This window comes from Colletotrichum fioriniae (assembly GCF_027942845.1).
Source record: "Colletotrichum fioriniae strain IMI 355084 chromosome Unknown scaffold_1, whole genome shotgun sequence".
In the NCBI taxonomy this organism is placed as follows: domain Eukaryota; kingdom Fungi; phylum Ascomycota; class Sordariomycetes; order Glomerellales; family Glomerellaceae; genus Colletotrichum; species Colletotrichum fioriniae.
The window spans coordinates 178,247-193,232 of record NW_027076837.1 but is presented as its reverse complement, the minus strand read 5'-3'; the positions used below and the strand labels follow the sequence as shown (position 1 = coordinate 193,232).

Sequence of the window (14,986 nt, the reverse complement as noted above, 5' to 3'; positions counted from 1 at the left end):
GATGAAAGGGAGGAGGAGCATGGGGCGTGGAGGTAATGAATTTATGATAGCATGGCCAAATGCAGCAGATTCCCCCAGGCGAAGAAAAATATCAGTCGAGATTGTGTGACGGCAATGAGGTGAAAAACAAATCATACAAGGTGAAGAAATTGTACCGTCTCAGTACTCAATCAAAAGAGGATGTATTATGCCCTGGGATTACGAGGCTACCTAACGGCGAAACTCCGTATGGGTTGCCAGTTAGCCCGAATCCTAAGGGATCTATCTAACCCCCGTCCATGCAATGAATGCAAGGAAGAAACCGAAACGCCTGTTCGTGAGCCTCCTTCTCGGAAGCATCGACATTGCAATACTTCATGCTTGTATATCTCCCTCTTGTGGACCCTGTTGTTTTCCATCACTCTCATCTCTCACAGTTATATACCATCAACTCATCCCGAAAAGGGGCAAGCACCGCGGCCACGGCAGCGGAGCATCTCGACCCCCTCAGCCAACTCGGTAGAACCCTTGCCCATCTTCTCCTTGGGACCAATGTCCTCGACGAGGAAGCCGTTCGGCATCATCTTCTCCGAGCCAGGGACGGTGCCCCCGAGGAGACGGGTGACCAGAGCGACGGGGCCCCAGCGGTTCCAGAAGGTGGCGGGGATGTAGTACGGGTGAACGAGGTAGTCGTGGTGCAGGATGCGGCCGGTCTTGGGGTCGGGGTCGGAGAAGAAGACGACGGGGGAGAAGCGGGGGAGCATGAAGTAGCGGACGAAGAAGCGGCGGGCAACGAGGGCGGCGTAGGCTGTGAAAGATGCGACGATGCCGGGTTCCGGGAAGCTGTGATGACACACACGTTAGTGACCTTCCACCGGGAGTAATAGCGGAGGAACAGCCGGCAAGAACACTCACCAGAAGGTATCGCGAACGCGTTCTCCCATGAGAACGGTCAACACCTCTTTCGCGAAAGGCTTAGCAAAACCCGGAACGTGCCAGAGGAGCATGCGTGTCAGCTGGGCGCCCGCGCGGATGTTGGTGCCCGCAGGCTTCATAGCCTCGATCTCGTAACGCTTGGCCCAGGCAGTGATGTCGTTGACGAATTCGATGCCGTCGGCCCACGAGTCCTGAGTGAGATATCCCTTATACTGGATGTCCATGGCATCGCCAATGGCCTTCCAGTGGGTGCCGATGGCGCAGACCTCCATGTCGGTGAGGTCACGCCATTCGTAGAAGCGCATGAAGTGGATGGGCTCTGTGACGCAGACAGCGAGGGTGTACAGGAAGTCGGCATTGGAAATTTGGTTGCGGGCTTTGTAGCTGCTGTGGAGGAAGTTCATGCGGGAGATGGCCTTGAGAGCGCGGTCCGAGGTTGGGGGGTTCATGGAGAATCTGGCAGGATGTTGTCAGCTTTGGGGTTGAGGGTATGAGGAGGAAAGCAATGAAAGTGTTTCAACGTACTCGCCAAAGATGATGGTCGTGTCCTCATATCTGGAAGATTTGGGTTAGCTACCTTGGCCAAGTCTTGAAGCTGAATATGCACAATAAGCCCTGCTTCTCATGGGTCTCACCTCTTTTGTGCGTTCTCAGGGTCGGCCAAATTCTTGGTGGCAACAATGAGCTTGGATACGGTCTCAAAGCCATAGGTCTGTACTTTGGAGTCAGCAGCCATATACTACATCATAGGCGCAAAGAGCTAACAGGGTGGACATACCTTGAAGATGGCAAACTGGAGCGAAAGTAGGTAGAACTTGGGAAACTCATACTCGATGAGGTGCTTGAGAATGAGCTGGGCATCGGTGTTGCTCATGCCGGCAAGAGAAGCACGGTCAGTGTAGCCCATGCGTTTCTGCAGGCCGTTGATGCGTCTGAAGCGCACAGAGGCACACAAGATGAGCCAAGCCACAATGAAAGCTCCCATCACTGAGGTGGTTGGCCATGCCATGAGGATATTATCGTTCATGCCGATGGATGTCCCGTGTCCAGTTGGGACTGAGTGGGTGAAGTTGGATGTGTCAGAATCCATTATGTGGATGATGGTAGTAGTAAACCGGTCTGATATCTTGCGATCTTGTGGCCTTGCGATCCTGTACTTCTGAAATCTTTTGGTCTTGCGATCTTTGGTCCTGCGATCTTTTTGGTACTGCGATCTTTCCTTGCGATCTTTCGATCCTGCGATCCTGAGTTGGGAAAGTGTTAGGGAAGTGTAGTAGGCGAAAGTGTTTATTTCCTGGTTGGTAGTTCAGGACTAAGCTGCGAATTGGCTGTTAATCCTTGTGAGCCCACTGACTGGTAAGTACCTTATGACTTTTGTGAGGCATCAGAAGTGAAGTTAGGTTGATTTGGATGTAGAAAGGTAAAGAGAAGTGGAAGAGGGGCTATTGTTTGTGTGCAAGGCAGGTCACACGTGTGACAGGTGAGGAAAGTCCTGCTTACCCTTATGAGTCTCTCACAGTCTGAGTGCTTATCGGGGTATTCAAGGAGAGAGAGAGAGTGTGTGTGACTGTTGAGAAATAAGGTAATGTGAATGAGAAGCGATGTAAGATTGCAAGACGGTTGCGACGTTGACTTGTCGGAAGTTGTGATCGGGAGGAGAAATCGGTTGTCAGCAGACAACTATTGGTGACCAAAGTCCCTTTCTTCCTCCCAGCGATCTAAGGCGAAGATGCTGACAAGGGAAGTCGGGGTTCAATGGTGGTGAGGTAGGAACGAACGTGGAGGTAAAGAAAGCACAGAAGGCAAGGTACGGTAGGTTAATAATTGGAGTAGTGAAGTAAGCCCAAGGTTGGAGTGCAGGAAGAAAGGTGTGAGCACCTCCCGTCAGTGTGAGCAGGGGTCTCGCCTTATCGGTTTTATCTGCCCAGGTTTCGCCTTGCAGAACTGCCGTCTGCCCGTGGAATGGTAGGAACGAATGGAGCTGAACGGGATTTTGAATGCTTGTTTTCCCTAACTTGACCTAACCCTTCTCTTTGACACTGACTGACACTGACTTACTTTTGTCGGCTTGGCTTTCCGTTGCAGATCTGGAGGGATAATTTTCATCTTTTATTTCTCCATTCAGCCAAGCTGACAGCTGCAGCCACGAGTCTTTTGCCCCTGCCTATGTGGTGTCTTATCAATGGCTTTTCCACATCCGACAACAAAGGCACCAGGTCTAGAACCCACCACACCAGCACAATCAGCTACCACCAATACGGCTAAAACACCTTAGGAGCCGCCCACACGGAACTACAGTGATGCGCCGTGGAGTATTGCGTTTTCTTTGAGGGCCAGCTGCTAGAACTTGGGAGCGAAGGAAGCCTCTCCTATGGTGCCCCGAACCTGGTGTAAGCCACCCTGCTGGCTTCCTTACCAGGCACACGGGCACATGCAACCAGGTACAGATAGGAAGTTGAAGAAGTGCGGCCGCAAATCATTATTGGATACAGCTGACAGAAGGGGAACCTAACCGATTTGGCGGCTGGTAGGATCATCTTTAGCACAGGCACTATTCATCCGCTGGTCTGCCCCGCGCATTTGGAGAGGCCTACTAAATGGACCGTGCTCAAGCTATTGGTGGCCCAGCCGGCTTCCTCTGTCAGTTTGCCACCGGCAAGTCGATGCTCCTACCAAAGGCTGCGTGGGCAGAATTCGACCAAAGTCGAATCCCTATTACTAGGAACGAACCAAGGCTTCCATATGGTCTAGGCGTGGAATATGCGTCAATAGTAACGCGAACCATAATCCAGTCCCATAACATCATAGCCATCCGTGTTTTTCGCACAAGATCATAGGAATATCCTGCTGTGCCTCAGGGTATGATGATGTACCAAGACTGTATAGGTGATCTGCTCCTCAAAAACGGAGACTGCTGCAAGTCCTAGTTCACGTCATCCCAAGCTTCTTCGTAGGTAGGATAGAGAACGAGGTCCAATCTCTCCCCCTGGGCTGTGAGAGACGAGTTCTCGCATAGGAAAAGATAGCGGAGCCATTCTCAAAATTGTTTTCATTCATGAACGAGATCATAGGAAAGACGATATTGCAGCAGTCTACTATCTATAGCATGGCCCGGCGATGGTTAGGGCTTCACTGCCCTCTGGATCTCGAGTCGATCAGATTCAGCATGGCGCGAGGATCCATAGCAAACAAACACGAACTTGTCGTTTCCGGCGTCATCCAGGCCGTCCTTCGGTCACGAAAGAAACAAGCGCTCGGCTGCGGTGGTTGCTTTGCAGATGCGGCCCTGCCTCGAGGGCTGTTTGATGTTAATGAAGTGCATACAGCCCTAGCAATGTGTTGGTTCTGCAAGCGATGGGAAAAGAGACAAATGGAGCCGTGGACTCTTAGGTTCGCTTATACCCAGGCCAGACTACAGAGTTATGATGTAGTACTGGGAAATGCTTTGCGTGACACTGCAGAAGGTTCAAGGAAGAGTAGAGGAGAGACGAGAGACTCGACGGGAGGCATGGATGCCAGGCGGGAATGTATCTCTGTGGAGAAACACCGGCCCGCTATGGATCCGAAAAGCAAATGGGGTTAGCGTGATGCTATTTCGACTCCTGGCCAGTAAAAGGCCCGGCATCCATTCATCGAGGTCCACTGGTAATGAACTGCCCCACTCTGTACTCCAGGCGCGCGTCTAATTAACCTTCAATTTCAATGTCGCTGCTTTCCCATGTCCACTCACTTCATGGTCCACGGATACCTTTTCCACTCCATGCCGTCAACACTCGCTCACTTAGACTAGGACGTAAACCTCACTGTTCTGTTCAGCCCATGATGGTAGGAAGCCATGCTTCAGACTTCAGGGAAACCCTGTGGCTCATGCTCAAGTCTCTCTTCATTCGCCTACGCGCTCTACGACATCTCCATCTAATCTCCTGCTGCTCATGCCAGGTACCTACCTACCTACTCGAACGAAGCTGGGCTCTCACTTCGCTTCAAGACGCGTCTGCTGGCCCCATATCTTCGTCGATCGGGCTGTAGATCGGACCCCAGACCCAAGTGGTCCCTTGCTACCGTTACTTCCAAGTACCCGCATTCAACGGCAGGCCACAGGTGTCCTTGTCTTGACCGTCTTAACTTAGTTCATCCACGACATTGCCCACCTTTGCCCACCTACCGCGCGCTCACAATGCAATGCGCCTATCCTTCCTCATCTCCCATCTCCTGCCTCATTGGCTCCTCCGCCGCCGTCGTGGGGGCTGCGGACCGCTCCAACAACTCTATACAGTCTAGAGCTTCAATGCTGCCGCCGTCTGCTTCGCTACCCTTCTCTCAGGGAATCGGGGACTTTGTCCGACCCCACGCCATGTCGTGGCATGATCCAGCCCTAACACGGCCGATAACCTCCTCCAAATAGGCACTCGCGAGCGCGGCAAGGCTGGCGCCTACTCTTTCCCACTACCTCTACCCGTCTCAAATCCCCTTTCCAGCCCCAGTCTCTCTTCCCGTTTGAGCCCTACTGCTCCCTTCTTCGGGACCCCGGCGACCCGTCCGATCATTGCCCCAGGGTCCTATTGTAGCCGCCCTCTAGACCCGGCCAGTTCTACGCGCCCGACTTCAGACAGACGCCCATCCCGATGAGACGTCTGGCCAATGTCTTTAGCTCTAGGACTCGTTGTCTGTCCCTCTAGACACACGAGACGGGTTTCATGGGCAGCTCTGGCAGCTCGTTTAGTCTTGTTCTGTCAAGTTGCCCTGTTTCAGACTTCCATAACCCTGGCCTCATCGTAACCGCGCTTCTGTGTCTCTTTGTCTCCCTGGCCGACCGTGATATTGTTTAAAGTCAGGCCTAAGGTCCGGCTTCTCGACCTCCTTTTGACCTTGTATTCGCTTGTCAAGACAGTTCTCTCCATCTCACAACAGTTTCCTTTTTTCCTCTCTATCTCCTATTTCCTTTTTTTCCTCGTCATAGTCATCATATTTCCTAAGTCGGATTTTCTAGATTCCTCTTCAGTCCGTCAATCTCCTTTCGCTCCATTCTGCCGCCCTATAACCAATACCGACCTTTTCCATAAACCACCTCCAGGCGAGGCGCAGAATCATCATCATCAACAACAACAACAACAACAACAACAACATCATAACGGGACACTCGCTTCTCTTCTTGCAGGATAATCAGTAATCTGCACGCCTTCACCATATACCGGACAATACTCTCTCGCTCTCTCTCCAGGGTATCCGCTCTCTTTTCGATATCTACTTTCCCGAGTTATCATGCCCAAACATACGCGGGCATCCAGTTCGAGCCACAACCACAACCGTTACGCAAACCCGATGCCAATTTCTCTCGCTCCCGCGGCAAACCCAATCGCAATGTACAACCAACGCATGGCCATGCCGCAGTCGGCCTACTACACCTTGCCCTCCTCCTCGGCCCCATGCAGCAACAGCCGCAGCCAACGTACGAAAGCTACGCCCCGGTGTCTGCGCCCCCGGTCTCCGTGCCCCCGATGCAACACCGCGCCTCTTCGGGAGCCTGGACCCCGCAGGATGATCAGCAGCTGCTCGCGGCCCGCTCCCAGGGCCTAAACTGGGGCCAGATCCAGACGACCTACTTCCCCAACAAGACTCCCAACGCCTGCAGAAAGCGCCACGAGCGCCTGATGGAGCGCAAGGGTGCCGATGACTGGGACAACCGCAAGCTTGAACGTCTTGCCAAGGAGTACATGAGCATGAGAAAGGAGATCTGGTCCGGTCTCGCTGCTCGCACTGGAGAGAAGTGGAACGTCGTCGAGGCCAAGGTAAGACAGACCCTACAGCAACATGACATCAACGATGATATAGACAAACACCTGGCTAACCCTCGCTTCTTTCTTGTTCTAGTGCATGTCAAATGGTCTCAAGAACCTACAAAGCGCAGCCCGCGCCGGGGCCAGACGGGAGCGCCTGGAGTCAGGGCAGCCACTACCACCAGGGTATGACGATGACAGCGGCATCAGCGGCCTCGGGTTAACCCCAGTTGACGAGCTAGACGCCTCCTACAGTAGCCCGGAGACCGTCTCCTCCGGACACTCCGCCAGCGGCAGCAGCGCCTCGGCCGCGGGCTACATGGCCTCCCTGCACCACCTCCAGCCCATGCACGCCGCCCAGTACGGCGGCTACGGCCACCACGCCGCCGGCGCCCACCACGGGTACACCAGCTCCGTCTCCTCGAACGGCTCCGTCAACGGCGGATACGGCGGCCACGGCCAGTCTCAGTCTCCCAGCCCTTACCTCCACCCCCACGGGCAGCGGTTGCCGAGCGTGGATATGGGCATCGACGCCATCATCAACCGGCCCGGTGGCCAGCAGCAGCAGCAGCAGCAGCAGCAGCAGATGTGACTGCATGGTTCCAATGACGAGTCCCTTCAGTGGTCCTAAGCCCTTGACTCCTAGGATTCGAGGTTTCTTCACTTTTCCTTCTTTCAATTTCCTTATAGGTCATGGCGTTGTCTTGCAAGGGTTTTCTGGAGGCGTTTTCTGGTGTTGCATGGGTATTATTCAAATTCACCCAAAGATGGGCTTTCGCGTTTTCGACATTGGTAAGAAACTTGGGCACTCTTTTACGAGCTATCTTACCTTTTTGCGGGATGGATGAACAGCACAAAGGGGAGCCATCTTTCTGCTTCCGTATAATGACGAACAAATGATCAGAACAGTACCTGGGAAGGAGGGGTGGTATCGTGCTACTTTTTTTTCTTCTGTATACTAGCATCTATAGAGATACCAGAGGAGAGAGAGACTAGGTTGAGACAAAAAAGGAGGGAGAGGGACCTATGGAACTGCCAATGGAATGCTTTTTTGAACTTGAAAAACAAAGGGAATCATTATTTTTTGAAATACACCCGCGCTTGTCTTGTCTTCCCGTATGAGCATACACTGGATTAACAGAGCGAGGTCTTTATGTCTTTGAACCCAGAAAGTCTAAGACCGGAGCACCACTATGGGTATTGATGGTTCCCTCCTGGTTCCCCCCACGAGGCAAACGAGCAACACTATCATACAATATCCCGAGTTCTTACTACAACATACGCCGCCAGCATCACCTATCCCCGCGGCGTAGGCAACGTAACCGGCATCTCATCCAGCTCATCGTCATCCTCCCACTCATCATCGTCATCCACGCCAACGACGCTATTCCACACCCGGCTCCACATGCCCTTCTTCTGCAGCAGCGCCAGCACCATGACGACAGGCAAATGCCACACGCTCGCCCAGAACAGACCCCGCGCCGACCCCTTGTGGCCCTCAAACTTCCAGAACCGCACCGCCTCGCGCGTGAGCCACGCGTTGACGGGCAAGCTCGTCACGGCAAAACTCCACTCCGTCACGCCCGCCGCGCAGAGCCCGACGCAGATGGGGATAAAGGCGATGCTGTACCGCAGCGCGACGCGCGCGTTGCGCGCCGGGTTCGTCCAGGCCAGCATCCTCAGCCCCGCAGCTTTGTATTCCTCCCGGATGGACCACGAGAGCGCCATGAAGTGGGGGAACTGCCACGCGAAGAGCAAGCTCGCCATGAGCCAGCCCCCAATGGAGCTACCGTCGCTGGCGAAAAGCAATTCCCGCCAGGACCCGTCGCCCGAGGCCGTCTCGCCCGCGGCGGCGGCCCAGCCCATGAGCGGGGGGATGCCGCCGACAACGGCGCCGAGCCAGGTGTTTGCGGCGCTGAAGGCCTTCATGGGCGTGTACATGCCCGCGTAGATGACGATGTTGGCGCCGCCGAGGAAGGCGACGGTCGGATTGACGCCAAAGTAGAGGGCGCCGACGCCCGTGACGGCGGTGGTGACGGCGAAGAGGACGGCGGCGCGCGTGGAGAGGAGGTTCCTTACGAGGGGCCGGTTTCGCGTGCGCGACATCTTTGCGTCCGTCTTGGGCTCGTAGAGCATGTTGAGAGAATTTGCCGAGGCGGAGCAGAGGGCGGTGCCGGTGGTGAGGAAAAGGAGCGTCAGCGGGCTCAGGGAGGGCGACTCGGTGATGGCCGGGGAGAGGAAGTCGGTGACGGGGTATAGGGCGTATGGCGCCATCGCGGTCAGAACGACGAGGGCGGAGAGCCGGGGCTTCGAGAGGGAGAGGAGGGTGGAGAAGATGCGGCGGGCCGAGTGCGCGGGTTGTTGGGCGGCGACGCTGGTGAGGGCGGAGGAGGCATCCTGAGAAGGGAGAACATCGGGCGAGGAGGAGGCTGCGGCGGCGGCTTCGGCGGCGGCTTTGCGCCTTGCGGCCTGGCGGCGACGATGCGGTAGGTCTTGGTTTACATCGATTGGTGTCGTCGACTCGGAACGCGCGGTGGAGGAGGAAGACGAAGATGAGGGCGCCACGGAAGCTGAGGAACTCCTGCTGCCAAGGGGTCTGGGCCGGGCATTGGAGCGGTCGAGGACGCTGTTGGAGAGGAAATAGCTCGTGCTGAGACGCACTGCGGGTGCTGCCTTTGCGGCCGTCGTCGAGGCGGACCGGCTCGTGATCAATGGCAGAGAGACAATGCTACTCCTGCTGCTGCTGCTGCTGCCGCCGCCGCCCCGCGGGACAGTGGCGCCAAAGGCTTTTCGAACGCATTGGCGACAGACATTATCGAGTCGGTGAGGGCGCAAGAGCGAGGTGGGAGCTGGCCGCATTGTTATTGCTCTGCTCTGCGCTCATGTCGGCCTGGCAGAGGAAGGAGCCGGTCGGCGGCGCGGCGGGATGTTTCGCGGGACTGCTCTCTCTCAAACGCGGACCATTCGGAGGAGGGACGAGGCGTGTTCGGGGGACGTGCGATTCGCAGGCAGGGGGAGGAATTGCTCCGCTACGTGGTATCGGTAGGGATTGGTGCGGGCTCGTGGACCGAGACTGGGAGTGTCGGTTTGCGCGGAAAGCCAAAGAAGGTGGGCTGAGAATTGAGAGAGGTTGAAAGACGTAAGAGATCGAGAATCAGCCGGGCGACGGAGGCAGATGGGCTCTGGAAAATGTTCAGCCAATCAGGCGGCGGCTGTTGGTGGGAAGAAAAAGAGTGCCCCACCAGGGCCGGCCGCCTGTCGGGTCCGAGACTCCGCATCCCCGGTGGCCCGGTGCAATCCGTCTCGGCCACGGCCGCCGCTCTTTTTCCTGACTTCGCGATGACTTCTCTTCTTGGACTTTATCCTCCTTCGGAATCCAGCCCGCCATTACAACACCCCACAAACTCTGTTGTCGGAATGGGTAGCATCAACTTGCAAAGCTGGACTCGTTCCGCTTGTTGCCCGTACTATTCCTATTCAGCCGGTGCAGATCATTGCTTGGCCTGACTTTTACTGGTCTCCTTTGGGTCGCACTGGAAGGAAAGAGCCCAGAGTAGGCTCGTAACCCAATTTGGGCCATGTTTTCGGCTGTCTTAGGCATATTAATTGACCTGCTAGACAGTAGCCGGCGGGGAAGTTGACGGCAGTTGAGTAAGCTTAACGAAGCGCCGCATGGCTCGCTTGGGGTTGATTCCAGCAGTCCCGTGAGCTCGCATTGCCGGCTAATACGAGGCTCTTTGGAAACACCCGCCATTATCCAAATGATGTCCACTAAATGAAAGCCATTCCAGATCCTCGTTCTTTACTAAGAGACATCCGTTGATCCGAATCATGATGGGCATAAGAAGACATCATCTCAAGGAACAAGTAATCTCATTCTTTCTGAAGCTCGCCTCATCCGCAGTACCACGAGCCCCCTCCGCAATTAAGATCATCTCTCTCCATATCCCATCATGGCTCTACGCGCCACGCTCTTCCTTCTCGCCGGCACAGCCCTGGCCATGCCCGCCGACACACTGTCCGCCCGGCAAGCCGACTGCGGCAAAGCAAAGACAAACATCCCAGCCGTCAACGACGCAAAGCTACCAGACCCCTTTACTTTTGCCGACGGCTCCAAAGTCACGACAAAAGCCGACTGGGCCTGCCGCGCCACCGAGATCCAAAACGCAATGGAGCAGTACGAGCTCGGAGACTTCCCCCCGTCTCCGGACAAGGTCGAGGCCTCGTTCTCGGGCAACACCCTCACCGTCAAAGTCACCGTCGGCACAAAGAGCATCAGCATGACCGCCTCCGTCACGAAGCCCTCCGGCACGGGTCCCTTCCCCGCCATCATCGGCGTCGGCGGCGCAAGCATCCCCATTCCCGGCACCGTCGCGCAAATCACCTTTGGCAACGACGCCTTCGCCGCCCAGAACGGTCAAAGCAGCAGAGGCCAGGGTCTCTTCTACACCCTCTTCGGGCAACAGCACAGCGCGGGCGCCCTGACGGCGTGGGCGTGGGGCGTAGGCCGTCTCATCGACGGCCTGGAGCAGCTCGGTTCCGCGCAAACCGGCATCGACACAAAGAGGCTAGGCGTAACGGGCTGCTCGCGCAACGGCAAGGGAGCCTTCGTCGTCGGCGCGCTGGAGAAGCGCATCGTCCTGACCATCCCGCAGGAGTCGGGCTCGGGCGGCGCGGCGTGCTGGCGCATCTCGGACAGCGAAAAGAACAAGGGGAAAAACATCCAGACGTCGAGCCAGATCGTCGGGGAGAACGTCTGGTTCTCGCCCCTCTTCAACACGTGGGCGACGAGGTCGTCGCAGGTGCCCGAAGACCATCACCTGCTGGCCGGGCTCGTTGCGCCGCGCGGGCTCTACGTGGCGGAGAACGATATCGACTGGCTCGGCCCCGTGTCGACGACGGGCTGCATGAAGGCCGGGAGGCTCATTTACCAGGCCCTCGGGGTGCCGGAGAATATGGGGTTCTCGTTGGTCGGCGGGCATAACCACTGCTCGTTCCCGAGCGGGCAGAATGCCGAGTTGACGCAGTATATTAACTACTTCCTGCTCAACTCTGCGACCAAGCCGTCCATTCTCGAGCGCAGCACTGTGAATGTCAACGTGAAGGATTATGCTACGTGGTCGGCGCCGACGCTGACTTGATGAAGAAGATCGGCGTCGGGGCAGTCGTGGATTGCATTGGAGTGAAGAGCGCAAAGGGCATTCGGAGAGAAATTATTGTTGAGGGGCGGAACATCGGACAGATTCTCATTTGGCTGGGTCATGAATTCGAGACCTGCATAGCAGAAATGAATAGTTTGCATGTGCGCAGGAACACAAGTTGCAAAAAGCAATCATGGGTGTGACATTGCCTTGGAGCATGTGAATATGAGGCTCTTTGCAATGTACGTCAATCAACGGTGACGGAGGGGCAGAAGAAACCTCGGCAAGGCGATTCGACGCGCGACAATCCGCGCAGCCCTGTCTGCGCCTGTCAATTCATACAAACGTCACAGTCACGTTGAGAAGATGAGTCGATTCAACGGCATTGGGACGTCCTTGATTGAAGCTTGACCTCGGATGAACCAATCAGCGCTCTGATTTCCCCAGGGGTTACCATCAAATCCCCCAACACTTATACACAGTAGGTTAACTTATACGGTACGGATACCGGGGGCGACTTTCAGATGCAAATAATTCCTCAGCCATCCATCCATATAGTACTTGTCTACAGATATTTCGGACGAAAAGAGAAGCGTCTTGAAGGCAGACTCGGAGAAAAATACAGGGGGACCCTGAAAACGACGACAGGTTTGCGATTTGTTTCGTCATCCAATCCACCACCCGCTCCGTCCCTCCATCCCCTGCCTTAGCTCGCCGTGTCGTCTACATAGTTCACCTTTTCTTGTGCCGCGTGACTGGGACGATCCCCAACGAAATCTAAACATCACGCGAAGAAGGATTTCTCAGAGGACTTGTCTTGTTCGCTTTCGAAGCCCAGGGGACCGAGGAAGGAAATGCTCCGTTTACATCTACACATCGGGCGGCCATCATTCGTGTTCTCTATTTGTTTGACTTTTGATAAATAAGAAACGGTACATCATCATTCTTTCACGCACAGCGACGAGCAGTCAGTCGCCAGCAGCCTCTCATTTATGCCCATCATCACCACCACCACCACCGCCACCACCACCACCATCACCAGCCAGCATTAAACCTCACAACACCAACACCATCCCCAGGATGCTCGGCCGCACGCTTCACGAGTACATCTTCATCCGCGCTTGCATAATACCCCTCCGCTACCCAATTATCCCCTACGCAGCCCTCCTCTTCGCAAGCCTACTCGGCGCAAACTACACAACCTCTCCCTCAAAATGGCTCACAACAGCCGCCGTCACAACGTGCATGGCAGCCACGGAGCTCATCTACGCCCTCTTCATCTGGCTCCCCTACACAAGGCGCCTCAGAGAACCCGCCTCGCACCCGAGCCCCTCCTCGCCCGCCGGCCGCCTGGCCCTCTTTGAGCGATGCATGGCCACCATCCCAGACTTTGAACGCTACGTTCGCATGTGGTTCCTGGGCGCCGACATGGCCGACATCCACCGCGACAACGTCCGCGACTTTCTCCTCTGGGCGTTCTTTGACATGGGCGAAAAGGACGTCGAGCGGGCCAGTGCCAGGGACGGGGAGAACTACGACGTGGAGGTGGACCAGTATATAACCCGCAGTGAACGTCTGCTCGGCAGGCCGTTTAAGCCCGGTCGCGGGCCGGCCAAGTGCCTGCGCCTGACGATCGATTCCGTAGATACAAAGTACCGCACCGTCTGGTGGTACGCCATTATGGCCTTTTTGGATCATGTCACACACCTCTCGTTGTGGTTCTACGGATTCCAATACTATGCGCAGCCAAGAGACAAGGCCATCTTCCCACCTCGTCTCCAACAGGTCTTTGCCAGTCAGCGGTCCTCGGCCGGCAATCTGAGCTACTGGCACCGCCCTCACCGCGCAGAAGGTCTACCCGTCGTCTTCCTCCACGGCATCGGCATCGGGCTGTGGCCCTACGTCCGCTTTCTCGCCGAGATCGCCACCATGAGGATCAGAGGCCGCGGTCAGACAGGCGTCATCGCCATCGAAATCCTGCCCGTCTGCTTCCGACTGACTGACCCGCCGCTAGGCAAAGAGGTCTTCCTTCAGCAGTTCAAGCAGATAGTAAACCACCACGCCTGGGAAAAGTTCACCCTCGTCTCCCATTCGTACGGTTCCATCTTGTCAACCCATGCCATGCGATGCCCAGACCTGCAGGCCAGGATCCCGCGGGCCGTGCTCATTGACCCCGTGAGCATCCTCCTGCACCTGCCCGACGTCGCTTACAACTTCACACGACGTGCGCCGTCGACTGCAAACGAGTGGCAGCTGTGGTATTTTGCGAGCATGGATCCCGGAGTAGCCCACTGCCTCGGCAGATACTTCTTTTGGAGGGAGAACGCCATCTGGGCTGATGAACTGGTTGGTCGCACAGCAGGATCGGAATCGGCGGGTGTCGAGCGGCATGAAGCGAGGCAGGTCACCGTATGCCTGTCCGGGCTGGACCTGATTGTCGACAGCCACGCCGTCGCCAGGTATTTGGCCGAGGGGGGTCAGGCACAGCAGGCGGGACACCCCGCATGGTTGCAAGGCGAGCATGGCCGGCGCAACGTTGCCGGACCAAAGGCTGGACCCATATCGGGCATGGGTTACGAGAGTCACCGTTCCGCTGGGTCAGGCATCGACATCCTTTGGTTTCCGGACAAGGACCACGCGCAGGTCTTTGATTCTCCTAGGGCTATAGCGCGAATCGTGGGCGCCATATGGGGCGATGATGAAGCAAGATAGAGATACTCGATAGATATCATGACATTGGCGGGATCCCACAGGGAAAGCCACACTTCACACGTGCCCTTCGAAGTTAATCTTTTCGAGTGGTGCCTGATGTGATGTGATGCTTCTGCTGCTGCTGCTGCTGCTGCTGCTGCTGCTGCTGCCACACATCGACCATGTGGCCAGTCACCAAGAGTTGGAGTCCGTCTCCACGACCGAGCGATGGCATATGGGTTACTTCGCCTGGTCACCTCCCCAATCCGTCAAGCCTACCGTGACCGGCTGAGAACCGCTGCGAGTAAAGACCCACACGGTATCTTGATCCGACTCGTTGAGTAGTTGGTGCTCTGTCCAGGACGGAATGAAGGCAAAGTCACCCGAGGACAGCTCGTGCCGCTTTACATCTTGCCCTGCACCGGGACTAACTAGCAAGATGCCGGTCCCGGAAGCCATGTA

At 56.1% G+C, this 14,986-nt stretch overlaps 5 protein-coding genes across 5 annotated transcripts; 3 read left to right on the top strand and 2 right to left on the bottom strand.

Annotated features, from left to right (window-relative positions):
- Positions 1-431: 431 nt before the first annotated feature.
- N0V96_000047 (uncharacterized protein) lies at positions 432-1,942 on the bottom strand (the record flags this gene model as incomplete). The annotated part of the gene is made up of 5 exons (XM_053191808.2): positions 432-822; positions 895-1,371; positions 1,441-1,470; positions 1,551-1,627; positions 1,694-1,942. 5 exons carry the CDS (start codon positions 1,940-1,942, stop codon positions 432-434), a joined length of 1,224 nt encoding a protein of 407 aa, XP_053050892.1.
- A 4,399-nt stretch (positions 1,943-6,341) lies between these two features.
- N0V96_000046 (uncharacterized protein) lies at positions 6,342-7,284 on the top strand (the record flags this gene model as incomplete). Its single annotated transcript, XM_053191809.2, has 2 exons — positions 6,342-6,704; positions 6,787-7,284. The coding sequence occupies 2 exons, from the start codon at positions 6,342-6,344 to the stop codon at positions 7,282-7,284; spliced, it is 861 nt and encodes a 286-aa protein (XP_053050893.2).
- Positions 7,285-7,988: 704 nt separating this feature from the next.
- Positions 7,989-9,551, bottom strand: COX10 (Protoheme IX farnesyltransferase, mitochondrial; the record flags this gene model as incomplete). The annotated part of the gene is made up of 1 exon (XM_065755806.1): positions 7,989-9,551. The coding sequence occupies one exon, from the start codon at positions 9,549-9,551 to the stop codon at positions 7,989-7,991; it is 1,563 nt and encodes a 520-aa protein (XP_065615046.1).
- A 1,094-nt stretch (positions 9,552-10,645) lies between these two features.
- Positions 10,646-11,833, top strand: GE2 (4-O-methyl-glucuronoyl methylesterase; the record flags this gene model as incomplete). The annotated part of the gene is made up of 1 exon (XM_065755805.1): positions 10,646-11,833. One exon carries the CDS (start codon positions 10,646-10,648, stop codon positions 11,831-11,833), a length of 1,188 nt encoding a protein of 395 aa, XP_065615045.1.
- Positions 11,834-12,913: 1,080 nt separating this feature from the next.
- N0V96_000043 (uncharacterized protein) lies at positions 12,914-14,545 on the top strand (the record flags this gene model as incomplete). The annotated part of the gene is made up of 1 exon (XM_065755804.1): positions 12,914-14,545. The coding sequence occupies one exon, from the start codon at positions 12,914-12,916 to the stop codon at positions 14,543-14,545; it is 1,632 nt and encodes a 543-aa protein (XP_065615044.1).
- Between the last annotated feature and the right edge of the window lie 441 nt (positions 14,546-14,986).